The 22,519-nt window shown below is 40.4% G+C and overlaps 1 protein-coding gene across 1 annotated transcript; it reads right to left on the bottom strand.

Moving 5' to 3' along the window:
* Nucleotides 1–1,236: 1,236 nt before the first annotated feature.
* fam83fa (family with sequence similarity 83 member Fa) lies at nucleotides 1,237–18,627 on the bottom strand. Its single transcript, XM_031732202.2, has 5 exons — nucleotides 18,029–18,627; nucleotides 9,930–10,097; nucleotides 8,080–8,201; nucleotides 2,012–2,802; nucleotides 1,237–1,923 (listed from the first exon to the last, which is right to left on the bottom strand). The coding sequence occupies exons 1-5, from the start codon at nucleotides 18,500–18,502 to the stop codon at nucleotides 1,874–1,876; spliced, it is 1,605 nt and encodes a 534-aa protein (XP_031588062.1). The 5' UTR covers nucleotides 18,503–18,627; the 3' UTR covers nucleotides 1,237–1,873.
* Between the last annotated feature and the right edge of the window lie 3,892 nt (nucleotides 18,628–22,519).

The following is a 22,519-nucleotide window of genomic DNA, read 5'->3' as shown; positions in this document are numbered from 1 at the left end:
CCTCCCCAAACAGGTTAGCGAGATACTACGAGTTTTCGCTGTGATGAAGGCGGCTGCCGTCTTACCCTTACATCATTGTGGTAACTAATGCTAAACTCAGAACCTGGTCCTGAGCAAATTATGTTCAGGGCTTTGGTTTAAAATCTTCTGTAAGCTCAACATTTTCACTGATTTTTTCCACTACAAACTGTAACTGGAGTAATTAACTACTGGAGAGAAACAAAGCAGTGTGCAGCAAAGTTACACCAGTGCAAAAAGCACCACATAGTCAGAGGAATTGACATTCATTCAGTTGGTCCTAGTGTACCCCAAATTCCATTTTTCACTGCTGGAATTATGGCTAATAGATCAGACATTAGAAAATTAATCAGTCTGTATGCAAAGTAGATCAAATCTGATTAATTTCTCTGTGATCTGACCACAAACTAATTTACAGGTCTCTGTCATTGGCCGCTAGGACTGTCAGACATGAATGGACTGATATTTAAATGTATCCAGTTTTCTAGACAGTTTAAATCACCTGCATCATTAAGTGGTGAAACAAATATGTACATCCACTCATGGAGACAAAAAGTTTTCTGCAGCATCACCAACTCTTGACTTGTTTTTAACATCAGAGTGGATTTCTTTTCTAGTTTACTCTATCTGATCATGTCTCTGACCGAAGTAGGCGGTGCGCAATCGACCCAGATTGTGTGGAGGAAGAGTCAAATGATGCATTAAATGCTCCTTTACTGTCAGAGCCTGATGCAGAAAGAGTTCAAGCTGCTAACAGTGTGAGTTCTCTCAAAGCTGACTTGAGTTTTATGTTAAGTTGGGCAATTAAATGTAAAGAAGGCCTGACTTTTTATGCTGAACCTGCTTCATAGTCTAAGCCTCAGTCATTGGCTGAGATTTATTGACTTTTTTTTTTTTTTAAATAAGCACAAAACTGAAAATCTATAGGAACTTGCTTTAGGTCAGAAAGAGGCACCCCTCCCCATCTGTACCTCTCACCACGCAGCAGCACTCAGCTATAGTTCACCAGGAGACATCGTGTTCCTTCTAACTTTGTAAGCAACATAAGATCTGACCCCCACCTCCTGCTGTGCAGTCAGGCAAAGCTTTGAATATTCGCTGCTGATCCTCATCAAATCTCAGGGCTCAAAAAGCGATCTCCCTGGGTTTACATTTCTGAAAATAACAAGCTGTCTGTCTGCATGCTGCTCTTTAACTGACACCAAATCACACAAACACTTTTTTTTCCTTTTGTTTTTATTCCATTTCTGCAACAGTTCAGATCATTTGTGTCTCAAGTGGTTCTCAAGGATTCACATTTTATTCTCCGGCCTGTTTCACCTGCGTATCAAAACAAAATCCCAAAGTGCAGACGCACAGGTCCTCATACATTATTCACAGTCTGTACAACACACTCCCATGAACACTGTTGCCAAGGGTCCTCAGTAAGGTTACACTCAGGTACAACACCACATCTGATCACTTTTCCTGTCCCCATGGACACCAGAATAACTAAGAGGTGTTATGTAATCCATCCATGTCACCTGGATCAGTCATCAGCTCCTCTCTCACTCTTTAGGTTCACGAGTGTAAAACATGAAAACACTTTAGTTGTAAAATAACTTAATACCAAAAAAGTGTAGAAAATAAATTTAATAGTGTCAATAAAATCTCCCATGAGCACTTTGGCCAAAAACGTGTCTCTAGTGTCGGCCTTCAGCTCAGCCTGAAGCAGCATACGTGTCCAGAGGGACACACTGCGCTCATTTTTCGTGAAGAAACGTCAGCTGGTTGCAGTAAGGCGATACCGAGACTCACCCGCTGCAGCAGGTTTTACAACCAGACCCTCAAATGTCAATATATCCTTGTTTTTTTCTCATGATTGGATGCAGTTCTTCTTCTGATGCCGGCGGCGACTTTTGAATCCTGTTGGTAAATAAAAGGGAAAAAAAATCCATCAATTTAATTCACAATCACAAACTTCAATCGCACAATAACTGATTCTCGTACGCACCGTCTTCATCTCCCGTGCTGATGGTCTGCATAGACACGCTCCTCTGAATGAACTTCGACGGCTTCTTGATTTTGGTTTTCAGTAGTCCTGGTTTCTCAGTGAACTGAAACGAGTCATCGGATTCATTTCCTGCGACCCCATTGGCCACTGAGACTTTACAGTCTGCTGTGATAATGGGGGAGGGGCTCTGAGGAGTGACCACGCCTTCCTCTATAGTGTCTGTACTGTGATTGGCTCCTCTGCCTTTCAAGAAATGCCTGAAGGAGCTGCGCTTTTTTGGTCCGTCTGCCTGGTTCTTCTTCTGGCCTCCTTTTCCATCCTCCTCTGTAGGTGAACCTGGACTCTGTGGGGAGGCTCGGTCCAACTTTTCTTTGTTTGCATTAATAAAGCCGTTCTGCAGACCGTTCCTCTGGTTTAACCCACCCACCAGCGAGTCCCTCTGAGTCGACAAGTCCTGTAGCGAACCCGTCAGACCCAAACTGTTCCCGAAAACCAGCGAGTACTTGGGATTGTGGTACTTATGCGCAGGAACTTTCAGGTCAATCTGTCTGGAGTCCCCAACCGATACCTGAAAGCGAGATGTAGTGACAGGCAAAGGCCGAATGTGCTGCATCTTTGGCTTCATGACTGGTGTAGGAAGTGGTGGTTTAGTGATGTTAAACTCTCTGTAGAGGTCCACCTGCTCAGACACTGCATACAGCTCCCGGAAGTCGTTGTCAAAGAAGTCCACAGTGTGTCCCGACATCACCGTGATCGTGTTCCTGTCCAGCCGAGACGAGCTCCAAGTGAAGCTGCAGGAAAAAAACAGGAGTGTAAACCAAAGTGGTGGTAATGGACAAGAAAGATGTCACAAAACACTGGGAGACACAACTGCTTGTATTTTATTATTTAAGGCCATTTAAAGAATATACACACATATATATATATATACATATATATACACCCACACTCTCCTATTTAGCAGGTTTTGGCGAAATCCAACAACCTCAGAGGTCAAACTGGGCTTTTTAGGGCAACAAGAAGTGCTTCAAAGTCTAGTCAGCAGGTTCAGTAACCATTCATCACCAGCTGCTGAGATTCACTTCAATTCAATTTTATTTAAATAGCGCCAAATCACAACAACAGTTGCCTCACGGTGCTTCAGTATGACCTTGATGGGATATGTCCTTGCTTCCTTTGTAACAGCTACATCACCATGTTCGGGTCTTTCAGAGTTAAAAATGTAAACTGTGTAAATTTTGATGAAGACTGGAAGAAATTTGTGACCATTTGATGAAATCCAATATGGCGGTTATGTCAGGGGTGTTTCGATGTGTCGGCCATAAGTTTTCACGCTTCTTTTCACTGATTAGTTTTTTTAAGGCTAACATCAGCATCACCAAATGGGACCACTGAACACATTTCATGCAAATTAAGTTACTTTTTTTTTTTTATAGCAACAGGGCCAGATCTCCACAACAAGGCATCTGATGGAGCTTGCCTCAAGCTATGGATGCAGTTATTCAACAAACACTTTAGATACACTTGTCTACAGCTTTACTATGAAAAGCATACAGTGGGAAAACAATGGTGAAGAGATATGCCTGAACGCAACCATGAACCTCACCTGTTGGCTCATAGTGAAAGTTGCCCAGGCTTTCCTCCTTTATAATCCCTATTGTCTCTATCCCTCATATCCTGTTTAAGTTTCCTTTTGAAAACTAAAACATCCAAAAAATACTTGAGTAAGAACAGATCTTAACATTGGTGCCAAATTTTGTGAGACTACAAAATTGGTGGATAGTGGCAGCATAAAGTCGGGTTATAAGACGATCGATGGGAACTCATTGAGGCAAAACTTGCACATGGTTCTTCCATGAACACGGCACCAACTTTGACTCTTTGGTGGCGTTACATTGTTTGAGATGCATGCATTAAATTTAGTGAAAAGAATCGGGGATACATCTCCAATCATTGCAGCTAATTTCACAACTTCACTACAGTTATGGCTGCTTAGATTTGAGTAAGAAAGTCAAAGATGTATAAAAATGTAGAATCAATACGGCTGCGTCTGTAGAATCACTTTTGAGGCCTCGGTGTTGACCACATAGCTGCAGCCTCTTTAAACTTGCATTCATAATGAGGCATCACGCATGAGTCAGGACATGACTGCGCTCTTTTCACCCGCTACAAATCGGTCCCTCCAGTTCCGACTTTAGTCAGTGAAGGGAGATTCGCCTCATCACTGATGTGGTCAGATGACGTGCATTCAGACTCATTTTGTGTGTTTGCAGCTTTCAGAACTGCGATTTAACAACGAGAATACGGCTGTGTGGATCCTGTCAAACTCGGAGCTCAGAGGTGAAATCGAGCCCTTTTGTAATTCTGAACTTTGCACTAATGGTTGCAGCTGTTTTATCAGCATGTATGAGGTTATGGAAACCAACCAACTAAAACTGAACAAATGACATTATTTTGCCTTTACGTAGACTAAACTGTATCAAAGAAGTCTTTCGGGGATGTTTCAGTTAATTTAAAGCATTTAAGTGCATTATATGTGTCTGTGATCTCCATTTCCCAGTGTGGCCATCACTAATATTCGATTTAATGTCCTGGATTTAGATTTTTAAAAAGATAAATGCTAGCTTTTGTCATAGCCCAATCTGCACCAGAAACCTGATTTATTAAACACGTGCAAAAATGCGTGTACTTCCTGTCATTGCTGCAGGTTAAAAGGAATGTTTTTCTTTGTAGACTTGTATTAAAATTACTGTTTATATTGATACCTGACATTTATATTCAATGTTCATACTGATATCACTGCTATATGGAAATGTAGGCTCAATATTTTTTTGCCGTTAACTGCAACATGTATTTAGACGTGCACTGGTTGTAATATGATCTCCCCACTTCTGATTTACATATGTTCACCTCTGCAGAATTATTTTTATCCCCAGCAGGGATAAAATTTATCTATTTATTTGTTTGTTTCAAATCATTCATTTAATCATTCATTTACTTGGTTTACTGTTGTTGTGATTTGACACTGTATGAAAAAAACTGAATTGAACTATTACACTAATAAATAAGGTTTTATTTTGATCCCAGAATGTGCCGTAAAATGTTTCAGCCTACTACAGCAGTCATGCACTGTATATGCCAAGGGCTTTTAATGTGAAGGATAAGGAGAGAAAGCCCTTTTTTGTGTGCATCTGGCAGCAGTACCATTTGCAATACTGGAAAAAGGTTGTAGAATAAAAAGGAACTTAATAAAACAAAGCAATGTATTAATACAATTAAAAATGAATGAGGAAGATAAGAGGTACATTGAGCACAGACAGGAGCTAAATGCCTTTAATTTGTCGATATTGCAAACAAAAACTAAAACAAAAGTGACTTAATCAACTGTAGAAATCTTTAAGAGCTGGATAATTAATTCACCTGCATCACCGCCTGGTGCAGGATTTAATTTAAATGTCATACTTTCACCTAGGAGTGTAAGGTTTTTAATTGTTTTAATGGTTTCCCTGAAACTACTTAATCATTTTAAATAAGCACTCAGGAGAAAGCGGTACGATTCCCTTATAATAATCTCCCAGGTCATAAAGGTCCGGCTCGGTCACCAACGACATTTACCAAAAAGCGGACCTACAACAATACATTTATCTTTTCCCACACTGAACCAACAGCAGATAAGAAGCGAGTGTGTTTAAAAAGCACTTTGGTCATTTCACAAGATTAATAAGCTTCAGAGTGTGTAAGGAGTTATTTGCAGGTTTAATGGAGTTCCTTTTGTGTGTGCCGGCTGCTTTTAGAGAAAATGTCTCACACCTAACAGTCACAAACAAGCTGCTCTCATTATGTTGGGTTTATACAAAAGTTACAAAAAGTCAGTCAAATGAAACACAAATAATGGCTATTTAATAACCATGTCAGGATCAGTTAATCTGCTTTGGAGTGAAACTGTGTCAGAGGGACATTGTATTATGTGTAAAAGTGAAACTGTCCAAATGAGTCTCAAATGTGACTCTGAACATGTCACCGTAACACGGAGTAGAATATGGGAGGTCAAGCGGTTCAAAGTCTTGACCAAAAACAAGATACAACTCATCCAACTGGACTCGGCACGCTAAGCTGGGCTTTTATTTTGAAGGATTTTCCATTTGCCAACGAGAGCATACCTTAATTACATGATTTATCTGTTAGTGTGAATATTTAAATTCATCCCATTCCTTACAGCATATAGGGACGTTGCAGAAAAGAGACATCAGAAAACAAACACCTTGCTGTATATAATATAATTTAATTTTTGTACAACCACAGTTCCTAAAAAGTTGGGACGTTGTGTGAATTGTAAATAACAACAGAATGCAATCTCATAATCCTATATTTTATTCAAAATAAAACACAGAAGCATCAAATATTTAAACCATATAAAGAAAAATCTTGGCTCATTTTGAATTTGATGGCAGCAACATGTCTCAAAAAAGTTGGAACAGGGCCCTGTTTCCCCACTGTGTAGTGTCCTCTTTTCTTTTAACAACAGCCTGTAAACAACTAAGGAGAGCAGCTGCTGGACTTTTAGAAGAGAACTGTTCTCCCATTCTGGTCTGATATAGGACTCTGGCTGTTCAACAGTCCTCTGTCTTCTTTGTCGTATTTTTAGTTTCATGGTGCTCCTGGACTGCTGGCTGGTCAGTTCACATACTGCATCTATTCTGTGCTACTCTAATAGAAACTGTCTGTAGTTTAGCTGAAAAAGTCATTGTCTGGATGGGAGCATATGCTGATCTGTAGCAAATGTAGGTGTGCCGGTAGATTTTCCAGATGTGCAAACTGCCAGTTCAATAGGCACAAAGGTATAAGATATGAAGATAAAGACAGAGAAGACAGCGACATTTCACGCTCCGTTTTGCATAACTATTTTTAAATCCCTGTAGAACTGCAACCACGTAAGCTAGCACAATAATTTTTTTTGCATATGAAACCGGAGGAGTGGTACTTACATCTTATGCCATCAGCTTGCCCTAGGTCACGGTTTCCTTCCACATATAGCTTTGCAAAAATTGCATAAAAACCACTTGCAGCAACAAAAACATAATATTCCAGAAACACGCTTTGCCGATCCGATCAGCTGTTCATAACACTTTCTACGTTGGAATAGACGTCAGCGCGAACTATCCTGTCCGCCATTACCTGCCCGAAACCGGAAGTGACGTCATTTCGCGGAAATTTAGTTTTTTTACCTTCAGGGCCTTATAAACCTATACTGGTGTTTTTAAAAGTTATGTTTGACTTTATGACTTTCTGTATCGTTTCTGGGATGCTTAGAACTCAAATTGCACTGCTGGAAATAGTTTATTTTGATGCATATGCTGTTTTTTTTGCAAATTTGCATTATAGGATTGTAGTATAGTATATAAAAATTGGTGTATTTCAAAAGTAAAACTATGAAGACACTCAAAATAAATTTCATGTGGTGGGAAACTATTTTGTGCAACTTTTTTGTATTTACAGTTTTGAGGGATAAACCTCTTAAATTTCTCTAACTAGAAATATGTGTTAAAAAAACAAAAATTATTTTCAAATGTTTTGTAGTTTATTGCACTGTTTTGCAATTTATGTAATTACTATGCACTTAATGCATACATATTATTAAAATTTGGGCTATAATGGTTGTATTCATGTATAGCAACTTGAAATGCTCCCAAAAATGGCTCCACAGCATGTAAAAATATAATATAACCTCTGGCGGACTTGGTTCTATGGTAGGTCTTAAAGGGTTAACACAAATACTTGCAAAACATTCCTCCAGCTGTTTTTGAAATACCACTTTACCAGCCTTTTGTTGCTCCATGCCACTGAATTCAAAATAAGTTCATATTTTTCATGAAATTTCTCAGTTTTCTGTGTTGTGTTGTTAATAAAATGTGTTTATGGGACTTTATATTTTTATTTACATTTTTCTTCTTCTGGGTGCTATAAAATCTTACATAAAATGATAAATTAAAACAGGTTGCCTTATAAGCCTTTTCTGCTTCCTTTGAATGCACCTGACCACAAAAAGAAACACTGGTTTGTACCTGTACCTGTAAGACCCGAACATGACCTTCTCTCCATCCACCAGCATGTATTTGGAGCACAGGGAGCCTGGCAGTTTTCCAAAGGACAGGGCCAGCCCTGCACCTTTTAGCATCCGCACACGGAGATTCTGTAAAAGAAACACCTGTTGGATTACACACCGGCTTACCTGTGTCAAAAATGTCACACAGGTAAGCCTGAGTAAACGGACCCCAGCTATCGAGCATCCGTGGCTTTTTCAAGGATGACTGGCTGATTTACAGAGATGCCAAGTCAAATTTCTGCAGGCACACCCAGAAACAAAGTCAGCTTTCTTAATAAGTAAAGGCTAAAACCCAAACACTTTAGCCACCTCTGTTTACTTAGAGGGAAGCAGGAAAAGAAAAGGACGTAAATGCTGAGTAGACAAACTGGGAGGAGGCTCTCCTGTGCTGTCAACCCTGGCGTGGGGTGAGAGTGTCAAGTTACTGTCCTTGGATCTGTTCTCAGGATCTATGAATGTTCCCTTGTCACTGGTAAGAGTAACAGAGCCCGGCACTCTGAAAGGGTCTTTCACAGCCTTATAAACTGATACCACAATGGCCAGCCATTCCACCACTCCGGTTAAACCAGACTGGAGCTGAAAAACTCTGCATACAACAGATAAGACGGGGTATTATGACACGGTAAAGATAGTATGACAGATGACTCACTATTTGCGCTTAATCTACATCAGCACCTAATGTCACTTCTCAGCTTCTGCACCACAAGAAGCAGCAATTACATGTTAGCTCGTGCTAGCGTCGGCTCAGCAGTCAATTTTCCATTAATTCCTCAAAAATTATTAATTTGACCCTTCCTGTTTTACTCTGGAAGGAAAATACTTCTTTTTATTTTCACATATAATTTCCACAAGTGCTCCAACAAGTCCATTTCCTCACAATTTATTGATTACGTTTAGCTGACAGCATTTCATGCTGTTTATCAGTTACCTAACCACTACATCCGCTACTTTTAGCTAACTAGTTAAAGCTTTCTTGCGAAACCTTTAATGATCTGTTTTAGTTACTTAGATAATACTTTTTTCAGCCTCGATCTTTGACTTTTTTGTGACTGAACAATTTAATCAGTTACTTTAATCCTATTTTTAACGTATTTCAATCATTTACTCAAAATTTTAGCTAACCGCTACATCCGCTACTTTTAGCTAACTAGTGTAACAGTTCGTGCAAATCTTTGCAATCTATTTCAGTTACTTATATAAAATGCTTTTTTCAGCCTTAATCATTGACTATTTTGCTGACTTAACTATTTAATTTGTTAATTTTATATTTTTATTCCAACCATTTACTCAAAATTTTAGCTAACCGTCAACTGTTTATGTTTTACGTTAAGCTGTATCAATTCTTTAAAAGTCCCATTAAAAACTACTTCATCCATTCGATGCTGGATACTTTTCTGAGCAGTAAATTGGCAGGTTTCACAAATTAAATTCCTGTAACCTCCAATGCACTGCTGCAAAGGCAGTTATGAGAAATCAAACCTAAAATTACCCTTAGGGTTAAGTGGGAAAATGTCTTTTAAGGTTTTTGTGGTTAGTTCTGACCTTTTAGGAGCAGTTAATCTAAAACGTATTGCCAAGTTTTCCTGGTTCATGTTTTAACTAGATCAAACCTTTGAGGTAATTAACTTGTCAGCGATTTCCCAGAAAGCCTGACCTATGATTCAGAATAAGTTTTAATCTGGGATAATTCCAGCCATCATCGTCATTGTTCCAGGACTCAGAGCAGTGACCTACTGAGCTGTTTTTCCATGTTCATTTCCTCTTTGTTTACTGTGTTAGAGAGCCTCCTCTCTCTGCAGCGCTCTGTTTGCTCACCCGCAGATGCATCGCGTTAATCTGCAGCCGAGAGCACATATCCAGAAAGTGGGGCACTCCCCTGGCCTCCAGCACAACGTAAACTGCCACGCCACGCCGTGACGAAGCATCCAGCAGGTCCTGGAGAATCTGCAGGTCCGTGAGGAGGTCCATGACGATGGCCACCACCTGGGAGAAACAGAGGGGAGAGGAGCCATCTCACGTTACTCGTGCATATCCATTAACACTTGTGCTCTTTTTCAGTTATTTGAGCAGTCATATTTTTTTAAAATTTGGAAACAACAATTGCTGAACAAAAGAAGAAGACTTTAACAGCAAGCATACACAATATACAAGTATGTGAATATTATTTAAATATAATAAATAATTCACAAAATATTGAGATTAACTGGATCGAGGCTCTCAAAGTTGCAGTTTTAGTGCCATTTTAAGCAGATAGCATGTGACTGAGGGCATCCCCTAATGTTCGCACCATGTGTGCTCACCGCACGCTGGTTGCAATTTTCCTTTCAAAGCTAGTTTAAGGTTGTTTAACGGTTCATAAGGTGGTCCTGACTTTCATTTATACCAGTTCATTTGCTTACTGTTAAACTTAAGTACATTTTGCATGGAGCTACAGACTACAGAGGCTGTAAAGATGGTTTTGAGCTGTCAGGTTGGCAGTTCAACTCCAGGTCCAGCCCCATCACCAAAACTATTTCTCTTTTACTTTTGCTTTTTCGTCCCACACATCTGAAATTAATTTGGTAGCCTTGGTGTGAACTTTAAAGATATTAAAAAAATTTATACTCGTGAAATGAGTCATGTAAAAATGCAGTCTATCTATACACACTTACACCCACTCGTAACTGACAGATCAATAACGAGCGGACGTCACGGTTATGTCACCGCAGTCATGTGCACATTTTGGTGTCATGATAACAGAAAATATATGAAATAAAACCCGAAAGACGTTGGGACTAAGTAAAAAAAACAAGAGCCCATCTTTTTGTGCCTTTAGTCATGGGAACAGAAATGTAAGTTTTTAGAGAATCATCAAAGGCATCCTTTGATGTGAATCAGGGAGGTTTTTGGTTGTTAAAGAGACAAACAGACAAAAGAATTTCATATTAGACACACACATAAAGGCAAAGTCAGCAATAATGAATGGTTAGAAAGATAAATTAGAGGGACAGAAGATACCTTGTTACCAACTTTAACAGACAAAACAAATCAGTCATTTTTATTGTGTCCTCATGTATCAGTCAATCAGCAGATATATTAGAATGTGTGATATGACACATTTATTTTTCACTATGACTGAAGATAAGCTCAGCCAAGCCTCTGGATTTAATGGTATTATTGCGGTCACAGCATGACCGAGCTAATTTATATTTGGCTTTAAATCTACACAGAGTCTAGACTGTAGGCTGTGCAACAGGCCGAAACCATTGCCAGCATTTATACTTGTGCACATTATGCCCGTGATGCTAAAATACCCATTGGTGGTTGAGTTTCTCTATCCGAGCTGCTCAGTTCCCTTCCAGTCAGTCTGAAAAATAGCAGCACACGAAGGAGTAACCAGAAATGAGTTAGAGGAAATGACTGCAGTCACTGCAACAATGCAACAAGTATTTTCCTCTCTAGAAAGATGCACGTCAGGTTACAACACAAGTGTGTGGTTGCAGCATACCTATGATTTCAATTTAACTCGGAGTTCTGAACCCTGAAGTTACAGAGGAAGCATCCACAGATACACAAGTCCAAACTTTATGTCGTCATTGATCACTTTATCACACAAATTTAAAGTGTCTTGGGCAACAAACTACATTTATGCTGTGGCATTCAGATGGTAGGGTCACAATTTGGCTTTAATGACATGAAAGCACTTATCCATCCTGCCTTGTACCAGCATTTAGGCTGCTGACGGTGATGTCATGGTGTGGGAGATATTTTCTTGACCGTCTTAGTAACCGTTCAGGACTGAGTATTATTGCTGACCATATCCATCCCTTTATGACCACAGTGTACCCATCTTCATATGACACAAAGCACCAAATTATCTCAGACTGGTTTCTTGAACATGACAGTGAATTCACTGCCCTCCACAGTCACCAGAGTAGAGCAGCTTTGGCACGTGGTGGAACGGAAGATTCATATCATGGGTGTGCAGCAGACAAATCTGCACCAACTCTATGATGCTCTCATGCTCTCACCATGGACCAAAACCTCTGAGGAATGTTTCCAGCACCTTCTTGAATATAATAAAGTGGCTGGCAAGTGCACAGGTAATTCAGTAAGTGTAAGGAAATAAAAGCTGAAACCACTTCTGGTTTTTTCCTGTAAAACACCTCAGACCAGCCTGATGGGTAAAAGTCACCGAGCTCACGATTCCTGTGTATTTACTTTTAAATCCGGCTGCGGGACGCACCATTTAAGCATTAAAACAACATCTGAATGTTTCCACCACTCCCACTGCCAGTCCGAACAAAGGCACCGGGGCGCTAACCTGTCATTAGTCTTGTGATATGAAGTTTAAACACGTAACCTTCCACCACGGCAGCAGTTCACACTTCTGCATAACTTGTTTTTCCAGGTGATTAAAAGTTTTAGCAAAGACAGTTTGGACAAATGCCAACAACGGCTGCGACTCACAGCACCGCTAATCTGAGCAAGAAATCAGCAGCTACATCTCCAACAGATGCATTTATAACACTTTACAGCATACAGTTTAATTATGTACTGGATTTATTAGACCAATAAGACTGCTGTTTGTACTGAGACGTTTTATAGCCTCTTCTGGTTTTTGTACCCTTAAGAGCAGTTTCAAAAGATCATGTGACTCTTTTTTTCCCATTTCCCTATTACAGTTTGTTTGGGACTCATCCAGCAAACTGAAACTAGTTCTCCAGGAAGACACGAGTCTGAATAACACAGTAAACCAGGCATGACTCAGTGAAGCTCCCGTCATCAAATTCTCATCCAAACTGCTTACGATGCATTTTATTTTGGAAAAAACATCTATCCAGAAAATGCTTAATCTGAACTATTTCAAGGTTTTCTGGAAATTGAAGCGTTATTTTCATACACGCCCACTTGGTATGGCCAACGGTTATTCCACCTGCCAAGACTGTTTTATTGCATTGACCTTCCACGAGCTCTGGCTGATAAACTTGATAAACATACACTTGTTTTAAAGCACAGGTGTCGAACTCCAGGCCTCGAGGGCCGGTGTCCTGCAGGTTTTAGATGTATCCTTGATCCAACACAGCTGATTTAAATGGCTAAATGACCTCCTAAACATGTCTTGATGTTCTCCAGAGGCCTGGTAATGAACTAATAATTTGATTCAGGTGTGTTGGCCCAGGGTAAGCTCTAAAACCTGCAGGACACCGGCCCTTGAGGCCTGGAGTTCGACACCCCTGTTTTAAAGTAATAAAATAAGTGTATGTACAAGTTCATTTTCAACAGAGGATGGAACAAGACCAAGCACAAGAGAAAGAAGGATTATTTTGAACCGTGACTCATGCAAAGCTACTCTATTAGACTCCAAGAGTAAAAATATGGAGCTGAAAGTGAGCAGATTAGATCCACTTCAGTTGTAGTGGTTTACAAGTTCACCTAAAAGAGGTTTGGGCTGTTTGTCCACAAACAGCAGGTTTACGATGGTGCTGTTGTGAAATCTGAGTTTTTAAATCAACCACTCCTTTTAGGTGGGTACAGAGATTTGCCAATAGCATTGTGCTTTCAATGAGGGCTTTAAAAATTAATTAAAGGCACCTGTCAGCAGCAGAGAAGTATTTACATGACTCACAGTTCAAAATAACTCTTATTTGTCTTATACGAGCAGACCCCGAGTTCCCCCTCTGCCTGACATAAGCAGTTTCAGGTTTAGCCCCTCCTCCATTAAGCAAACTTTCTCCTGATTGGCTGCTGCTCATAAACATAAGGTTTGAACAGCAGGTGGGTGGGACTTCTCTGTAACACAGAACCATCATCAGTAAGAACAACTGAAACAGTGTTTAGAGCCTTTGGCTCACAGGGTCCACCTGGAGCACAGTACCTGTCTATATTACAGGAAATAAGGAAAAACACAACAGTTCCCCCCATAGAGAAGTGGTTTAACAACCATTAGAACAGTTTCCAGGTTTTTTTTCCAGGTGTAGCTGCATAAGCAGAGACCACCCTCACTAACGTCTGATGCAAACAGTTGTTTTGTTCTGCAAGAAGCCTGAAATACAACAGAAACCACTCAGTTCAGAGCTCAGTTACAGTTACTCCTAGTAGGCTTTCAGGGGTAAAGTGATGTCCACAGCTAACACATTTATATTTAAGCAAGATTTTTTCAAATGCCCACAGTTAAAAAACACACCTCACAGTCACTCTGATCCAATTTAGCATCAGTTTTTTTCAGCCCCGAAAGCCATGTTCATCTTTTATGATGTACAGACACCTAAAAAAAAAAAAGAATTTACACACCATTTATTTAGTAGCTGAAGTGACACTTTAGACATGAGAAAAGATAAATGTCATATTTTTATTGCTACTTTTAACGACCTGGAAACACCTGGAGAGGTTTGGGTGTTTGTTGGCGAGTGCTGCTGCTAGTCTTTGTTCATGGCAGGGCTTTAGCTTGTTTTCTCTGGTGTCTATCATCACGTGTGATATAATGGAAAACTTTCCAATGTAGCAACTTGGATCAAACACTTGAGCCCTGTGACGTGAATGGACAACACCTTGTGTAAATGACTTCTCCTGTCGGGATTCTGGTGAAGTGCACCTTCTTCTTCTGCATGAAAATACGCATGACATCACCTGAATCGCTGAACTCTTTGTTTTTTTTCCCTTTCAGGCGACATTTTCTGCTTTTTCTCTTGAATGCAGTTCGACCGGTAACCGTCACCTCAGCTCTTTCATATGTACATCTCAACTCTTCTCTTGGATTGCGATAATGATCTCCTGTAGAGTAATGTTATGCTTCCAGGATTAGCATGTGTGTGCGTGCACCACTTAAACTCCACAAGGACTCTTTCAAGTATCTGTCAGGCTTTTAGGAGGGGATGATTTATTTTACCTGAAGGGAAGCAATCCCAGCCTGTGACTGATTCATTAAGCTGACATGGCGCTGAGCAGACTGCTGTAGATGGATAATAAAGTGGATTATTAACTATTCAAATATGATGAGTTCTGCACATCTTTATTCGTCTTTCCACCCAGCAAATACAGCCTCTGGTGCTGCCTGCCAAAACAAATCGCAAGTGAGCGATTCTCCTCATTAGCTTCGATTTTCGCACCTGGGATTTGAGCCAATCAGACGGAGTCGTGCAAAACTCCAAGTGGGCGAGGAGAAAAGTTGAAAAAAATAAGAGTGGTTTGTTAAATGCCAACCCTAACCTGGTCTGCAGGATTGTGGGAGAGGTTTTAATCGCTCTGCTGGATGCGTGTCGTGATGCGAAGCTGCCACTCAGCCGCTCAGCTTTCCCCTTCTGCATCGCTCATGACTCAGCTTGTTAAAACTTGCACAGGACTCTCCCATTCATTTAGCTTTTATCATTTTATTAACCCACGCTGGCTTCGTTAACCCTCACCTTCTTCAACCTTACTAGAAAATTCTCTGAACAAGCGTTACAACAACGCTACTGCAGCGCTACAACTTGCAGATGTCCCTCAAACACGCTGCATGCAGTTTGCTGGTCATTAAGTTTTTGAGAAAGAGGACGTGAGGATACACTCGCTCAGTGAGTGTGCTGGTTAAAATCAAACAGATCTGAGAAACGTTTCCGTCTGATTCCATAACTTCAGTAACTTAATGAAACCATTAAAAAAATGCGGCCTTCAGAATATGGAATTTGTCAGTGTTACAGCCTCTGACAGCTCACACAAGTAGGTGGAATTTTGCCACTTTTACACTTCTCATTAGTTTTTCCATTTGAGTATTTTTGAACTTTCATAACTTCAATCAATGAGATTTTCAAGGCTGAAAAAAACATTTAATCTCTGTTGAAACTTCCAACTAAATCAATTTTAGAAACACCTACTGCATCACAATGTTCCAAAAATATTTATTTTATATTTAATTATTATTTATTTATCTTTTTTATGTTTCCCATAATCAGCTTTTAGCAATGGTATCATGGGATGAATTACATTTTTAACAGAAAAGTTTAATAAATCAAGTCCTGGTACCCTGATTGTTTGATCTGTATTCTGATAACTCACGGGAGAAAACTCAAAAGAATCTCATCGACATGTGGAATAGGAACCTAAACACCAGATAAAGCCAGGAAAAACCTTGGAGCACCTCGGGGGTGCATTAATGTCAGTAGTTCTGTTCATAAAGACAGCGATGGGCGATCAGGTGATCCTGTTTTAGTCAAACCAGCCTGTCTGCAGGGACCCAACGAGATAGAAACACAACAACGTCTCTTTCAGGACAACATTGACAACAGAACAACCTTTAGCCAAAATCTGAGAACCACTCATTAAAATAACCTCAAACACAGCAGTGGACTTACTTGGACCTCCAGAACCTTTTCTTCTTATTAGGCTCTCAGTTTATTAAAAAGTATTTAAAAGCGACATACCACACAACATTTCCAGTTCAATATTTGTATTACTGGTCACTAATAAAGTAGCACAGGTCAAAATGATCAGTTTTTATCTTATGCTAGACCTCAGTACATCCCCTCAGCTCATCCTCTGTCTGAAATAAGCCAGTTTAAGTCCTATACTTGAAGGCCACAAGACACCGCAGCAAAAGTACAACTACTTTATGTAAAAGTACAGAAATCCCACGAGAAGTATCAGAGAATATCAGAGGGAATATATGAAGCAATAAACACAACTGAGTTTCTGTTTGAAAAGAAAACAGCAGCAGCTTTTCCCACTATGACGTTCCCAGAGAAACCCTGAATGAGTCAATCATTCCCTTTTATGCTGCAAGCTGAAACTCGGATCACCGGAGTAGAGCGCTGTGCAGTGACGATGGAAATTCCAGGTAAAAAGTCAGATGTGTATCTTTTATTTTCACTTTGACTTACAGCTGAAAAACAACAAAAAGCTCTTTGAGTTACAACAAATGTGAAAAACTTGAACCCTGCCTGGAGGAAGGAAGTGCTACACGACTCAGCGGAGCGAAAACAAACTCAGTACAAAAATTATTCTTGGAACAATTCAGGCAGCAACCCCCTTTTTTATATGGAGATTTTAAATTATTTTAAAGTATTTTTTAACCCTAAAAAGATCGATTATCAAAACTTTTGCCTGTTATTTTGTTTTTAACATTGTCTGCAGGCCCTGTTCACAGTTCACTCCACCTGTCCTCTGCACTCAAAATAAATCCTAAAAACCTGAAGCTTTAACTCAAACTGACATTTACTGCAGGCCGTGATGAATTTAGCAAGACATGAAACATGAGGACTGACTGTAACCGGCTCAGTCTGGGGGGGGGGGGAGTCTTTGTGACTTTCGTGGTCAGGTGAGCGTCTGCAGCCAATCGCTGTTAGTATTACAGTGTTATTCTCCTTCTTTGTTACAAGTAGGTCAGGGAGTTTCTCCTTTAATTGCTCCACCGTATGAGAAATGAGTTTCCTTTGTCTGGTTCAGGTGCAGGAGCTGACTGGTAAACTTTCCTAAATCTGAATCTGCAGGTGTTTTATTCCACCTGTTTTATTGTTTGATGCATGCAGTCACATTTTTGTATCAGCACTTTTAGAGGCAAGTCATGGATTTCATTTTCACGTAAGAAGCAAAGTGCTCGGCAGGAAAGCTCAGAGGTTTCTTCTTATTTAAAGTTTCACTATTTCATGCCTGTAGAATTTGAATCTCTGTGGGTTTGAAGTTAAATCAGGAGAAAACTGAATACTTCTCACTGTTTTCTGGCTTTATAAGCACTACATCACAGACTAAGTGAACACTCACCTGCAGCCCTGACTGTTTTTATCACTTCAGGTTAACAACTGAAGTTTGTATAAGTCAGGGTGTCCCAGATTTGGTGGGTTATTATGAAAAAAAATGTGAATAATTAAAGCAAAACTTTCAAACACTTGTGCTTAAATTTGAGTTTGGTTTAGATGCTGTAAACAGGGTGGATATGCAGGGTTTCTCTTCTTTTCTGTTACCTTGTGTGACTCCTGGATGAGCCTCCTCACCACCGCCTTGATGTGCGGTCCCTGCTCTTTGGGGGGGTGGGTGTACACGGACACCCGGGTCATCCCCTTGTAGACGCCGCTGCTCCCGGGCCAACCGATGTCCAGAGTCGGGACCTCTGTGTCGGACATCTGGGGCCAATAGGTGGAGTGGACCCCGGAGTCCGCGCTGGAGGAGCCCTTGGACTTGTCGTGCTCCCCGGACTCGGACTCGCTGTCCGTGTCGTACTCCTGGAAGGTTTTGCGGATGACTTTGACCTCCTGGGCGCAGAGGAAGTCTTTGGTGTTGTCCTCCTGGAGGCGCATCTTGAAGGCTCCGTCCCCATTCCTCAGCAGCTGCTCCAGGGCCGCGCGCTGCTCCTCACTGTAGTAAAACTCCGGCTTGGACTCCGGGACCTTCTCGTTAACGTGCTCATCATCCATGCACACCAGCTGAGACTCTGCCATGGCCCAAAGATTTAAAAATAACTTCCCCCTCAGTGCGCCACCGCTACTGATCCCGCTGCTGTTGTTGCTGCTTCCCAAGAACCGCAATACCTGTGCTGACAGGTAGCAAGGGGGCGGAGCTAACAGGCAGGGCCCACGTTATCCGGCCTGTAAACTTTCAGAATACAACTTTCAAACGGCAACAACGGAAGTTTATCAGTGGTGGATCCTTCAGAGTAGAGGAACGTTGTTGTAGTCAACCAGAGATGTCAAACTTATTTTATATTATGGGGGCACACACTACTTTGATCTTAAGCATCATTGTAAAGAAGTTTAACTACTCATTTAATCGCTTACTTGACCTAATATGAGAAGTAGAAATGCAGTTTTAACAGTGGCTCATTGCCCAGACGGTTCTGTACTTTTAAAACATTAAAACAAGTTTTTTTAATTCACAGAAATATTTTTAACTGTAGACACAGCATAATAAAAACATTTAATTGTCTATCTATTACTTGACTACTTTGGTGTAGTATAAATGGTAATGCCGGTGGAGTCTTTATCAATAGGAAAAGCTTTATATATAAATTTATGGCAATGCAGCTAAAAGTTCAAAATCTATGTACGAAGCCTTCCAGCAGGTCGGATTGGAGTTTTGTTTTACATCCCAAGTAAAAATATATTTAAAATTAAAACTAGATGCAGAAAAGCATCTTAGGTAACTAAAATAAAAATAAAAACTAGACTTTTGAAAAAAGTTCTCGTCGTCCAGGGCTGGGTGCTTGGGTGTGTACTGGCTCACTCTGGCTCCGCTGCTCAGCGGGGCCTGGCCCTCCTGGCTCTATTGGGCCCCTTGCAGGGTGTGGGGGCTCTCGGGTCTCTGGGTCCGGGGCTCAGTCTGCTCTGGCTTTGCTGTCTGCTTGTGGAGCCTGCAGGCTGGTCGTCACTATCAGATCGTGCGCGGCCCACCGTGGCTTCTGGGTGACCCCCGTCCAGGGCTCTCCTCCTTTTCCAGGTGGGTGGCGTGATTGCCCCTGCGGTGGTCCTCCTTGGGATTTCGTGCTCTGATGGGGCCTGTAGATGTCAGGGACCTGGGTCTCCTCCATGCCTACTTCATGTCCTGGGGGGCAGAGCTGTGGCTCCCCACACCCACTATCAAACACTTAGATGGAAAAACCTTGTGAATACATGCACACTCACACACACAGGTTTACAAATAAGTACTCACAGACACTCACACGTCAGCTGCTGCCTCGAAACATATCATGTATCATTAACACGATGTGCTGCTCAGTAACATTTAATATTTATTATTTACTGTTACTCGTGGTTGTGTTGGTTGTTGCTGTGGTTTCCCGCTGTGTTGTTTTCGTTTTGTTTGTGTTTTTCAGCAGATTGTCAGTCTTTTCTTTCTTTATCCCTCTTCTCTGTTTTTCTCTCCCTCTCCTTCTGTTCACTCTCTTCCCAACTCCTCTTTCCTTATTCTGTTCGGTCCTCTCCATTCTGATAAAAATTGAATAAACTATGACTATGAAGTCAACCTTTCTTGGCTTTCAGACAAGAATTCTGATTGCAACAGTGCCGGACAGGACAGGCAAAGCCAAGAATAAAAAGTTGATATATTTTTCAGTTTGGTAAAAAAAAAAAATTATTACATTTAAATTTTATTACTGTCTTGTTATTGTACTTTCTGTACTGGTTTTCCTAAATATTGCCATTGACATATTCCCTCCATTCAATAACAATCAAAAAGACTAAAACTAAGAGTGAAAATAAAAAAACTAAACTAAATCTAAACATGTTCAAACAATATAAACTGAACGTAAACAAGAAAATCCAATCTGGAAACCAACATAAACTAAACTGAACTGAAAGCAAAAAGTCAAAATAAAATAAAAATAAAAAGTAATTAGAAAATACAAAACTATAATAGCTCTGAAGCAAAGGTTCCCAAATGGTGTGTTTTGGGATTTTGCACAAAAAGTAAGGACTTAAATCTTACATTTTCTATATCAGAACACATCACCAGGCCCTGATTGGTAGTGATGAGGGGAAAAAACAAAAACATCTATTCATGTCCACTTATCATTATCAGGGTTGCAGAGGAGCTACAGCCTATGACAGCTGCCACAGGGTGACAGGCATGGTACACCCTGAACAGGTCACCAGTCTAACAGAAAGATAACCATTCACACTTATGGGAAATTCAGAGTTACCACTTAACCTAACCCCACTAACTGCATGTCTTTGGACTGTGGGAGGAAGCAGGAGCACCCGGCGAGAACTGACGCAAACACGACAAACATGCAAACTTCACAGACGGTGGAGTCAAACTCAGGACCTTCTTGTTGTTAGGCAACAGTGCTAACCACGATGCCACCGTGCCGGCACACAAAAGCACCTAAAGAAAAAAAAACCTGTCTGGAGATATTACTGCAAAAGTTTCCTGTTTCTGCACATGTTATCTTAGTCACTTAGAAACCAAACATCGCTTCTCATCCCTGGCCTAAAGTAAGAGAGCACCGGATCTTAACGAGACACAGAGCCTGTGTGAAAGTTTCTGATACAGAAATGGATGCACATTACATTAGCAGTGCTCTCTGCAAACTAAAAGGTGTCGTTGGTACCCTGCTCAAAAATCCCTTCATCTGATGATTCAGTAAAATCTGTCACTGATGTCATTCCACAAGACATGGAGGATGTTTTCTGCAGCTATAAATAGATGCTGTCCTGCTACTCTTCAGTGAGCTTTCTTTAGAGAAAAAGCTGTGTTTTTAACTCACTTTTATATCTGCACACTTTTTGGATTCTTCCATCGGCTGACTGAATGACTCTGGACAACAAATGGATATCAGCTCTGCACCACAACAGACAGTGAACTTTCTCTTACATCAAAGACACAGATGTTTGGATTTATTGAGTATTTTACTTTTTTCTATTTTATAGTCTATGAGCAAATTTATTTTGTCAGAAATGTGATATTGGGTTTATTTGTATTGAGTTGGGCTGTTTTCATCTCCACTTCAGTATTCCAGGTGCCATAGCTGTACGACAAGCTACTGATAGGATCACCTTCAACCACCACAACTAGCTGCTTGTTATACACACATGAATTTTTGTAAGAAAAAGTAAAGTATATAAGTGTCTTTTTATTTAATTCCAGAAGTCTCAAAGTCAGTGGGGAAGTTTTAAATGAGTTTTTTGTTCTTCGCATCAAAAAAGTAAAATGAGTGCAATTTCTTTGTCTTTAATCAGGATTTTATTTTGAAGGGCAACTCTCCTTACCTGTACTTCTGGAGTTTTGGTTAACTTTACGCAGGTGGACAATAATTCAAGTACATCTGCCATGATTTCTATAATTTTCTGTCAGGTTTTGTCTTCCATTGGTTCATGTTCACATTAACCTTGTGAATATAAACTTTTTCATCTCTGGCTGTGAGCACCAAAGCCCCACCCACCTGCTTGCAAACCCACTTGTTTGCGAGAGACAACCAATCAGAAGAAAGTTAGCTTAAAGTGAAGCCTTAAAAGCACTGAATGCAACTTCCTGTGTTTAAAACACATTTAAAGCTTTCAAAATTAATTAAAACAGCCAAAAAAATTTAAAGAAACAACCTCGGCCATGCTTTCCATATCATGTTTGTAGTGTGTTGAAGACAAATCGGCTAAAGTTAAATATTGTAGGGCTGTCTGCATGTCGAACTGTGTAAAGGTGTGAAAAAAAGTGCTTGAGCAGAGAAAAAAGTACTGGTGTGAATGTGTGCTCGAACTGTGGAGAAAAGCGCTACGTAAACAGTGCATTTGCACATTTGAACCACAAGAGGGTACAGTGGGTGCATGTAGCATCCAGTCAGCAATAAGAAGAAGAGGAAATACTGACGGAGAGGAAGACGTCGTAGAACAGCGACTTTTATCGCCGCCAGCCCCGAGTCTGGGAAATTAACGATAAAAAAAAAATTAAAAAAAAATGCAGCAACAGTTTATGTTTGCTATGTTAGCTTTTTGTCGATATGTGATTCACAAGGACTATGGTTAGCT

The sequence above is a fragment of the Oreochromis aureus genome, linkage group 4 (assembly GCF_013358895.1).
Source record: "Oreochromis aureus strain Israel breed Guangdong linkage group 4, ZZ_aureus, whole genome shotgun sequence".
NCBI lineage: Eukaryota > Metazoa > Chordata > Actinopteri > Cichliformes > Cichlidae > Oreochromis > Oreochromis aureus.
The sequence above is the reverse complement of the archived record's forward strand: the minus strand, read 5'-3'. Positions and strand labels throughout refer to the sequence as shown.